This window comes from Heloderma suspectum, chromosome 1 (assembly GCF_057233095.1).
Source record: "Heloderma suspectum isolate Gila_16-S chromosome 1, 16-S_ref, whole genome shotgun sequence".
Classification (NCBI taxonomy): Eukaryota; Metazoa; Chordata; class Lepidosauria; order Squamata; family Helodermatidae; genus Heloderma; species Heloderma suspectum.
Window position 1 is genome coordinate 75,885,352 of NC_139458.1, and position 11,908 is coordinate 75,897,259.

The window sequence follows — 11,908 nt, forward strand, 5'->3', positions numbered from 1 at the left end:
TCTAGTTGCATGTTGGGTGGAGTTGCAAGTTATATTTTACTGTAACTGTTGGAATAAGTTAAGGAACACTGAGCACACTTGGAGCATGGGGTGCAGATCTGGTCAGGCAAAGAATTTGAGCATGGGAACCACTCTTTCCCATTATGGAGTGAAGATTAAAGAGCTGATGGGTTACTGTTAGATCTGCTTGCTGTAGGTTTTAGAAAAGTTGAACTATCCTCATGCTGAGTACTTGAAGTAGGGAATTGTTAAGCTTTGCCAAAGAAATCCTGTGTTGTAATTCCTCCTTGACTAAAGTCACTATTAATATGGGAGGTTTTGAGCTACACAAGCAGCTTGGATCTGGCCTTGCAATTTTTGACATAGACCAAAAGGTGCTCCAAGGGCTGCCACCTGCTGGTTTGGAATCTATATTGCAGCACAGCCAAATTGCTGCTTCTTCACTGCTGGAACAGGATATTGCAACGCTTTTGGATTTCTACATCTTCATGGATCTTACAAGGGGCCCTTACTCATTGAATGAATCCTTGAATTAACTGTGAGTAAGGCCAAAGGACATCTATTTGCCCATCTAGACCTTCAGAGCAGGTAAGAAGTTTGGGACTTAGGGATATCTTTTTAGTTGCCTGCACTGCTAATCTTTCGTTGACATGCTGTTTGTTAACTTGAATAAATATTGTTGTTTGCCAAAATCTTGGAGGTGTGTGTGTGTGGGGGGAGGAAAGCTTGCTACCCAGACATCCAAAGTTTTCATGAGTGGGGACTCAAGCCAAAACTCAATATAAAAGGAGAAGAAAAAACCCCTTAGACACTGAACCCTACTCTAGGTGCTGACCCAAAGGTTACACTTGTTTTGTTTGAAAAATGTTTTTTTGAGTTTTTAAGAACTTAAAAATTGCCAGTGCCAATGTGCTTCATTATCCCAACCTTGCTGGTTGGAGTCTGTGTGTGTGTGTGTGACTGAGAGAGAGAGAGAGAGAGAGAGAGAGAGAGAGAGGCTTATTGTCACATCCAAATGTGCCCATGGGCCCAAAAGGTTGCCTATCCCTGCACTAATGCATCCCTGAGCAAACAGAAGCTGTTCACTTTGGACTGAATGTGACCACTTCCTTACCTTTCTGCCTATCCAAGCTTTATTTCAACTGACATCCTGAAATAGCAGCTATTTAGCTCTTGGATTATGATTGTGTCTAGTTCAATGGCTGCAGGACTTTTTCTGTGACAAGAAGCCTCACTGGACAAGGGGGTTGAATCTTATAGCAACATTGTGCCTATCTCTACAGCAGTGAGATGAGGAGGTGAGATGTTTGCCACCATGACTTCTCCCTCTTCGGATCCATTTGTGTTTGCCAAGGCCATTGGACATACCGGCAGTCTCAGAGCCCATGACTTCCCCCAAGCAGATGCAAGAGAACTCACCATTTTCTCCAACCCCAAGGCATTTGACATCTGTGCTATTTAGTCTTCCGTAGCCGGATGTATTTTTGCCCCTGCAGAAGCTGGTAGTAACAGGTTATCAACAAAGGAATATACCTCTTGGGAGGTGACAGAAGTGCAAGAAGTGCACTTGACTTTCTGTTGTTGTGTGAGTTGCTTTTGTAAACTGGCAGATGGTTCTGTTTGCTAGCATTTGTTTCTCTTTGATTTGCTGTGCTGAGGGTTCATTAAATTGTTCTTGGCCATTTTGCACTGTTCTGTGTCTAGCAGAAGTTCAGCTGGATGTCTGGGGATGGGCTTGTTGCCATTGACAATACCTATTGAAGTAGAGGGGAGCCTCTGGCATGATGATCTCTAGTAAAGAGAAGAGGTAACAGACAACTAATGGCTATTGCTAGTTTCTGTTCTTCTCCCATCAAAGATTAAAAATAAGGAATGCATTTTCAGTGACAGTTCCCCCTCCCCCTGAATGGCTAAAGCTTATGCTTTTTAATTCCAGGTCAATGGCACAAAAGCCCACTATCATTCATTTTCTGATCCTAATCCATACATGAATATAGAGAGGAGGAAACTGTAAACAGTGGGGCCAAATTCCCATTAAATAGAAAAAGCAAAGTCCGTGACAACTCTATGTGAAGCTTAAGATGAACAAATTGACCATTCATTAGAGCAGTAATTGATAATTAACACAAAAAACCTAAGATTAGTTAACACCTGCAGTGGGACAGGAAATCGTTACCTTGACTCAAACCCAAATGGCTGGAATAAATCATTTTGTTCAATCCTAATTTAGTAGTTTCTCATTGGAGTCTTCTTTGAAATTATTTGGTTAGGCAATGCCAATTGTGTCCAGATTGAAATATTCTCCCACTGGTTTCTGGTTGTTGCCATTTCTGATGCCAGATTGGTATGCATTTATTCTTTTGTATAGAGGTTGATTGATCTATTTGTCCTATGTAGAAAGCAGAAGGCTATTACTGGAGGTGATAACATATATTGTGTTGGAAGCTGATCAGGTGAATGAGCCCCTGATGTTTCTGATGATGTTATTAGGTCCTGCAGTTGTGTTGCCTGATGAGACCTGGGGATAGAGTTCACACCTGGTTTGTTTCATGGGCTGATTTCTGTGTTTGTGTCTGTGATGTTGCCTCTTATTCTTGATAAGTAGCTGTTTTAGATTAAGGGGCTACCTGTAGGCAAGGACAGGTCTGCCACCCAAGACCTGTGAGTGATAGGTATTGATTATTCATGATACATTGTTTTAGCTGGGAGCTGTAGGTGACAACAAGTGGTGTTCTATCATTTTCTCTTTTGGGTCTATCTTAAGTAGATTATTCTGGTCTGGCCTTGTCTGTCTGTTTCATTGGGTGGATATTGTAGTATAAATCCTTAAAGTGTAAATCTGTGTTACTGAATGGGTTCTTCTAAGAACATAAGAGCCCTGCTGGATCAGACCAAGGGCTGATCTAGTCCAGCACTCTGTTCACACAGTGGCTAACCAGCTGCCCATGGGGAACCCACAAACAGGACATGAGTGCAACAGCATCCTCTCACCCACATTCCCTAGCAACTGGTGTATGTAGGCATGCTGCCTCTGATACTGGAAGTAGCATACTGCCATCAGGACTAGTAGCCATTAATAGCCTTATCCTCCATGACTTTGTCCATTGCCCTTTTAAAGCCATCCAAATTAGTGGCCATTACTACATTTTGTGATAGCGAATTCCATAGTTTAACTACGCGCTGTATAAAGAAGTATTTATCTGTCCTGAAATCAGGCCAGATAATCAGGTCAGAAATCTCCCACCAATCAGCTTCATGGGATGACTTTGGGTTCTAGTATTGTGATAGAGGGACAAAAATGTCTCCCTATCCACTTTCTCCACACCATACATAATTTTGTACAACTACTGCATTAATCAAAAATGCATTCCAAGCTGCCATCAAAAGCTGGGCATCCAGGTTCAGGGCCAAATCCAGGGGTACACCCAAACTGTGAGCCTGACTCTTCGGGAGGACTGTAATCCCATCCAGCATAGGTTGAATCCCTATTCCTTGATCGGACTTTTAACAGTCATTACCAGCTCCCTGAAGTGGGTCTGGAAATGAATCAGAAGCCAGTGCAGCTATTTCTACAAGGGCGCTGCCAGAAGCAGCCCTGGTTAAAAACTAGCTGACACATTTTGGATAAATGGAAGTTTCTGAACACTTTTCAAAGAAAGACCCACATAGAGTGCATTGCAGTAATCCAGCTGTGATGGACCTAAGTCATAGGTTACCCTGCCAGAATCTGCAGTCTTTGGAAACACATGTATTTGGTGTACAAGCATGCTGGCTGGAGAATGCTGGGAGTTCTAGGACCTTTTTCTATCTAAACTTGCATAGGATTGTGCCCTAAACCTCTTAATTCAGTTGCCAAACATCACCTATCTCAACCTGTATTTGATATCTCTCCTCCAATTTATCTGCTATGGCTGCAAATTACATCCCATATTCTCTGGGCAGGGTGTGTGTATCTCACATTCCCATTCCCTGAGTGCTACCAGAAATGCTGCATATAATTCCAGTACATAGTAATAATAAGACCAGTAGAGCTCCCTCTAAATCTGTGGCTTGCCTTTGTCACTCCACTGTTAGGTTATTGGATTATCTTTCATTCCCCTGACCTCTGCTGCTCAGGTTTCTATTGCACACTAATTCCTGTAGCCACTTCTGAGGGACCTTTTTGTTCCCATCCTTCTTTTACCATTCTGTTCTATTCTTGATCCTCCAAACTCTGCCCCCATTTCAATGGAAGCCACTTTGATTGTTGCTGTGTACAGAACCCTCTTCCTCTTCTAACTATAGACAGACTCCTTTCCATCTTGCTCCTAGGCTATCAACAGCTGCAGGGCATTTCCTTTTCTGGGATGAGATGCCAGAGGGTGGACTTCAGGGGAGTCTTTCCTCTGTCTGGGAAAATGACTAGCAGCCTTGCATGGCTACTGGTGATGTTTTGAGGAATGTTTGGATTGCTGTTGTTGTTGTTCAGTCGTTCAGTCATGTCTGACTCTTCGTGACCCCATGGACCATAGCACGCCAGGCCTTCCTGTCCTGCGCTCTCTACCGGAGTGTGCTCAAGTTCATATTCATTGCATCGGTGATGCTATCTAACCATCTCATCCTCTGCCATCCCCTTCTCCTTTTGCCTTCAGTCTTTCCCAGCATCAGGGTCTGTTTGGATTGCTATGGATGGCCAAAAACTGCCTTTGGCTCTTATAAGGTGAACGTCCGAAGATAATTGACCCCCAGATATGGACAATAGGAACCCTAGGATGTCACCTACCTGCTACAGATTGAGGGGAAGGGCCACATGGTGCATATCAGGCAGAAGAACAGATGTGCTCCTAAACAATACTTCCCTGTCTTCATCTACAGCAAAGAGAGAGATCTCCAGATATCTCTATTTTTCTGTCACTTTTGCCCATGCACTAGACCATAATATTGGCATGAAACGTGATGAAAAATGACTTTTGACAGGCGGGAATACCTCTGCTGAAAGGAGTCGTACTCAACATGAAGTTACAAAGTCTGACAGTGATCTGGACCCCACATTGTGTTCGGTGCAGAAATGGCAAAAGCAAATTTATCTGTTAACAACTTAAATAATTAAAGCCAATACACAGCATAATCCAGTTGTCAAACATCAGCTATCACAACCTTCCTTTCAAATCGCGGCTCCAGCTTAGCTGTTATGCTGCATCTTGCATCCCATATTCTCCGGCAGGGCTGGAGGCTACTGCTGAGTAAGTGTCATACTTCCATCTTCTCAGAGCTAGTAGGAACACCACATATCTTCCCAGTATATTAGTATAAAGCCCTCAGGACCTCCTGTAAACGCATGGCACATTACTCCCCTTCCATTACTTCTCTGTCAGTTTCCTTGATTATCATTTATTTCACTGAACCTTTGTCCTCACATTCTCACAACACCTACCTCTTCTTCTTGTAGCCTGTTCAGCAACCACCCTTCAGGCATCTTTTCCTTTCTATCCATCTGCTGCTATTATCTCCTCATTCTGCTCCATCATTGATCCTTCAAGCTCCGCCTCCATTCTAAAGATAACTACACGGATGGTTGCTATGGACAGAACCCTCCTCTTTATCTATCGCACATGCAGACTTCTTCCAATCCTCCTTCAAGGCCAGCCTGAACTAGCTGCTGCGGAGGATTTTGCTGTTCTAGATAAGGGTACTGTGGAGGGCTGTAGCAGGTCCTTTCACCTGTCAAGGAATATGGGGAACATTTCTGCCTGGCTGCTGATGCTGATCTTATGGAATGTCCTGAACGAGACTGCAGGTCAGGTCCCACCCCAGGGTTTTAGGTATGCCTCTTATGAAGTGACCATCCCAAGGAAACTGACCCCCAGATATGGAGAACGGGAACCTCAGGACATCACCTACCTGGTACACATTGAGGGGAAGGGCCATACAGTGCATCTCCGGCAGAAGAGGAGCTTTGTCCCTAAACACTTCCCCGTCTTCACCTATAGTAAGGAGGGGGAACTCCAGGCAGACTATCCATTCGTCAGGGATGACTGTTTCTACCATGGCTTTGTACAAGGAACTCCCTCATCGGTTGTCACCCTCAGCACTTGCTCAGGGGGACTCAGGGGTCTGTTTCGATTAGAAAATGGGAGCTATGAAATTGAACCTGTCCAGCCATCTACTACCTTTCAGCATGTGGTGTATCGGTTGGAAGAAGAAAGGGGCGCAGTCCGCATGACATGTGGGCTGACGGAGGAAGAGCGCAGTCGTCAGGAGGCCATGATCCGGAGCACGGAGAATGTAGCAGCCAAAAGTGCTCCTGGTGGAGAGTGGTGGACACACACCAGGTACGTCAAGGTTGCAATTGTAGTAGAACATGAGCGATATGTAAAGTTTGACAAAAATGAAACTCTTGTTATTCTGCAAGTTTTGGATGTCATCCATACTTCAAATTCATTCTATGAGCCACTTTCGGTTGAATTGTCTGTAGCTGGACTAGAGATCTGGTCAGAAAAGAACCTCATAAAGATTTCTGACAGCATAAGTGCAACACTTTCATCTTTCACTGTTTGGAGAATGGACAAACTAGTTAAACGACTAAAGAATGATGCTGGGCACTTATTTGCATATAAGGATTTTGGAAGGGATGGGGGAATGGCATATCTAGGAATGGTTTGTAATAACGATTGGGCTTCTGGTGTGGAAGAATTTAGGAGTCCCAGTTTGTTCTATGTTTCTGTCACGTTTGCCCATGAACTAGGCCATAATCTTGGAATGAGACATGATGATAAATTCTGTCGTTGTGAAAGAGAAGAATGCATTATGGCTGCAAGTCAGGCAAACACTGATAAGTTTAGCAATTGCAGTTATCAGCAGTACTTTGCAAAAAGGAACTCTCCTTGCTTGTTAATTCCTCCGGATCCTGATAAAATCTATACATTCAAATCCTGTGGCAACAAAGTAGTGGAAACTGGTGAGCAGTGTGACTGTGGTTCAAAAGCTGAATGTGATTTGGATCCCTGTTGCCAGTCTAATTGTATGTTGCGTTCAGGTGCCGCTTGTGCTTTTGGACTGTGCTGCGCCAAGTGTCAGTACCTTCCAGCCCGATCCATTTGCAGAGGGAAGACCAGCAACTGTGATCTTCCTGAGTACTGCAATGGGACTTCAGAGACATGCCCTGAAGATGTTCATGTGCAAGATGGTGCCCCATGCAGTGATGGTGCATACTGTTATCATGGGGAGTGCACCACCCACAGTGGGCAGTGCAAAATGATCTTTGGCAGCAAGTCAACAGTGGCTTTAGATAATTGTTTCAGAGTACTGAATGCTCAAGGTGATCGCTTTGGCAACTGTGGCCTTAGACATGGAACATACAAGAAATGTGACCCTGAAAATATCCTGTGTGGCCGAATCCAGTGTGAAAATGTTGATAACTTACCTTCTTTGGAGGAACATAACACCATAATTCAGTCATATGCTGGCAGCAGTGAATGCTGGAGTATAGACTACCACAGTGGGATGAAGACAGCTGATATCGGTGCAGTTATAGATGGCACTCCTTGCGGGACTGACATGATGTGTATTGATGGGCAGTGCACGAATGTGTCCCTGTTGAAGTATGATTGCAATGTCACAACGTGCCATAATCGGGGAATATGCAACAGCCACAAACGCTGCCATTGTGAGTACGGCTGGGCTCCTCCCGACTGTCTCAATAAAGGCTACGGTGGCAGCCTTGACAGTGGACCTAGTTCACAAGACAGGAGTGGTGCCATTACAGGAACTGTTGCAGGAATTGTATTTGTTCTTTCTGCTGCCACTGTTGGTCTTGGGCTTGGTCTATATTACAGGAACGTGCTGAAGCAGAAGTTTCGACGAGTGAGTTCAAGTATCTCCCCAGGAGAATCTACAGAGGAATGAAACCCACAGTGAATAAGGCATTATGTATCAGAAGTGTCCAGAGGAAATAATGGGTTGCATGATGTAAAATATGTACTCATCTCAGCAAACTATTCATAATTATTATTAGTATTTCTTATTAACGGTTTATTATTGTTCTTCATTGTTCAATACAGTACAAATAGTAAACCCTTCCTCCTTCGTACTCCCCTTCCCCATTCCCTCCCCTTTAGATTTCTCCCTCCCTTCTTCATATCATCTTGTATTTAAAGATTACAGGTTTCATGTCTGTAAGTAAAATAATTAAGCAAAATGGATAAATAAGTAGTGACATAGAAAAAACATATTAAAAATGAAAGGAAAAATGAAATAAAAGTGTTTGTTATAAATAATTCTCTTTGTATGGTTTTCAAGTGATCACATTACTCTGCCTTTAATTCAAGATAATATCCCCATAGTATCTGCATTGAGCAGGGGGTTGGACTCCATGGTCTTGGAGGCCCCTTCCAACCCTATGATTCTATGATTCAAAGTCTCATTCATTTCAGTGGTCTACTGTACATAAGGCTAACACTGGATATGACCCAAAGGGTTTTATTTGGTTTCCAATGTGCCTGGCGTGCTATACTCCGTGGGGTCACGAAGAGTCGGACATGACTTAACGACTGAACAACAACAACAACAACAACAACAGAATAATACACTTAGCTGTTAATGTGGCCTCATTAAACCATGCAACAAGGTTTAAGGGAATTTTTTGGTCTTAGTGAAGTCTGTCAGAGCCTGTGCCATTTGTAGTAGATCTGGAACTTTTGAGGCAGCCAACGCATCTAGACTGAATTAGTGATACTATGGTTAGGTTTTAAGTATTGCCAGGTAAGCAAAGGGAGATAAACCAAATTCATCTTGTAACATTCCAAAGGGCTTGAACACATTTTCTTCGGTGAGGAGCTGAATAGGAAATAAAGAGCTTTGTCTGTCTAAATTTTCCACGTTGCCTTTCTGTTGCCTATCAAGATGTGTGGATTACCCCGGATATAAAGAACTGATTGTGTCCAAATGGGTCAAACCGAAGCTGGTTGGCTATTGTTTTCCAGACCTGCCTGGTGGCCCATATTGTAGGAATATAATGTACAGGGTATCTGAAGTAAACTGAGTCATACAATGTCCACCCTAATCATCAACATTTAATAGCCACACTTTGGGAATGCCAATTTGCAGGACCTCTTTCAGATACCTGGAAATTCATATTGCCAGGAGAATTAATACATTATTTAAAATACATTATGCCCCCCTTATAAAAACTATGGCCAGAGACCTAAAGAAATAGAGTAAACAGAACCTGTCAGTTCTAGGTCAGATTGCCACAACACAGATGTTCTTGGTTCCTAGGTTTTTTATTTCAGGTCCTCCCCATCCTTCTCCAGCCAAAGACTTTAAAATCATGGCAATGCAAGCTGAACTCATTTGTTTTTCAAGCCAAAGCACCTCACCTGGCATTAAAAATGTACTGTTAAAAACCGGGCAGAGGAGGGTGGGGACTCCCACATCTTATTGATTAGGTATGCATTATGATAAATTGGCATAATGGTGAGGAATAATGGAGAGGTTAAGGCTACTTTGCTCAACCAGAAGTTGCAATTTTTAAAATGCAGTGCGCAGTCTGGCACCCACACCCCACAGAAACTTTTTGAACAGTTCTTCTATTTGTTTGAAGTTCTGTAGAGGAATTGTGGGAAGAGGGGTCCTCTCAGGAGATAAACCAGTCTTGGCAGGACATTCATCTTTAGAATGTCAGTCTTACTCCAGAGGCTCATTGGAAATGTTGACCAACTGTCCTGATGCAATTTTACATGTGCAATAATGTCCTCTAAGTTAAGTTTAACTGCTGTTTTTTATTGCTATGATATATAACTATTGTTTTAAACTGGATTTTTTAAAATTAAATTTGTCTTACAGGAAAATCTTCAGTTTATTCACAAGAAAGAAATCTTTTGCTCCATGCTCTGGCTGCCCTTATAATTTAGCGCCCAGGAATCTCTCCTTCTGTCTCAATGTGTGTGGGGGAAAAGTTGTCTGAAATGGAAGACTACACACACTGGGTCTGTTTGCACATGATGGGCACACATAATGGGAAATCATGGATTAATTAACCCATGATTTATGGGCATGCGCACAGTGTGTGAGCCGCTTCTGGTTTGCAGAAACAACTTACGAAGTCCCATTTGCAGGTTGTTAGCGTGACATCCAAACCTGGACACTTTGAGGTTTTCATTGGTTAAACAATTTATTTATTTATTTATTTATTATTAAATTTATTAATCGCCCATCTGGCTGGTCACCCAGCCACTCTGGGCGATGTACAGCATACAATAAAACAGTGTAAAACAATAAAATTCTACAATAAAAACATTTTCTAAAATACCCTAACCCACCCCAGATGCCTGCCTGAACAACCACGTTTTTAATGCATGACGGAAGCTCATTAAAGAGGGGGCATGGTGGAGTTCCCTAGGGAGGGAGTTCCACAGAGTGGGGGCCACCACAGAAAAGGCCCTCTCCCTCATCCCCACCAGTCTAGCTGTCCTGGCTGATGGGACAGAGAGAAGGCCATCTGAGGCTGATCTTGTGAAGCAGCCTGTCTGGTGCTGCTGGAGGCGTTCCTTAAGATAGGCTGGGCCGGAACCATATAGGGTTTTAAAGGTCAAAACCAACACCTTGAATTTGGCCTGGAAAACAACTGGTAACCAGTGCAACTCCTTCAGTACTGGAGTGATGTGATCTCGCCGGCGGCTGCCTTTAATCAGGCGAGCTGCCGCATTCTGCACCAGCTGCAGCTTCCGAACCGTCTTCAAGGGTAACACCACATAGAGCGCATTACAGTAGTCTAAACGAGCGGAGACCAGGGCATGTACTACCAATGGGAGCAGATGGTCGGGAAGGAAGGGGCACAGCCACTGTATCAGATGGAGTTGATACAGCGCTGTGCGGCTCACAGCTGACACCTGAGCCTCCATGGACAGCTGGGAGTCCAAAATGACCCCCAGGCTGCGGACCTGGTCTTTCAAGGGTAGCCGTACCCCATTCGACATCAGGTCAACATCCCCCAGCCTCCTCTTGTCTCCCACCAAAAGTACCTCGGTCTTGTCAGGGTTCAGCTTCAGCTTATTCCTCCCCATCCAGCCACTCACCGTCTCCAGACATTTGGACAGGGATTCTACGGCCAACCTTGGTGAAGATGTGAACGAGAGGTAGAGCTGTGTGTCATCCGCATATTGATGACACCGCACCCCAAACCTCCTGATGATAGCCCCCAGCGGCTTCACATAGATGTTAAATAGCATTGGGGGGAGGATGGAACCCTGTGGCACCCCACAAGTGAGTGGCCACGGGTCCGAAACCTCCTCTCCCAGTCCTACCCTCTGGTACCTGCCAGAGAGGAAGGACCGGAACCACCGCAATTTGGTGTCTCCAATGCCCAACCCTTCCAGGTGGTCCAGGAGGATACCGTGGTCAACGGTATCAAAAGCCGCTGAGAGGTCGAGGAGAACAAGGAAGGAGTGTTCACCCCTATCCAGAGCCCTCCTCATCTCATCTACCAAGGCGACCAAGGCCATTTCTGTCCCATGCCCAAACCTGAAGCCCGACTGAAATGGGTCTATATAATCCACCCCACCCCCAAATTAACCTATAATTTGTTCTTTGGTTAACTTTGGGTTGTTTAACCCATGAACAATCCAAAGTGTCCAGTTTGGCTGTCACTCAAGCAACGTACAAACAAGGTGTTTGTAGGTTGTTTGTGCAAACCAGAAGTGACTCATATGTGGCATTTGTCCCTGCAAATCGTAGCTTATTTATTTATTACATTTCTACACCGCCTAATAGCCAAACCTTTCTTGGCATTTCACAACAATTAAAACCATAAAATACATGAAATAATTTAACAGTTTAAAACTATGGTATAAAATAAAGGTCAAAATCAAAGTAAAACCATGTAGCTGCAATGCAAAGATTTAAAATACAGAGTTAAAATAACAGAAACTGA

General features: G+C 43.8%; 1 protein-coding gene across 1 annotated transcript; it reads left to right on the plus strand.

Annotated features, from left to right (window-relative positions):
• The first annotated feature begins 5,712 nt into the window (after nucleotides 1-5,712).
• Nucleotides 5,713-8,193, plus strand: LOC146357436 (disintegrin and metalloproteinase domain-containing protein 20-like). Its single transcript, XM_084827551.1, has one exon. It carries the CDS (start codon nucleotides 5,713-5,715, stop codon nucleotides 7,882-7,884), a length of 2,172 nt encoding a protein of 723 aa, XP_084683677.1. The 3' UTR covers nucleotides 7,885-8,193.
• Nucleotides 8,194-11,908: the final 3,715 nt, after the last annotated feature.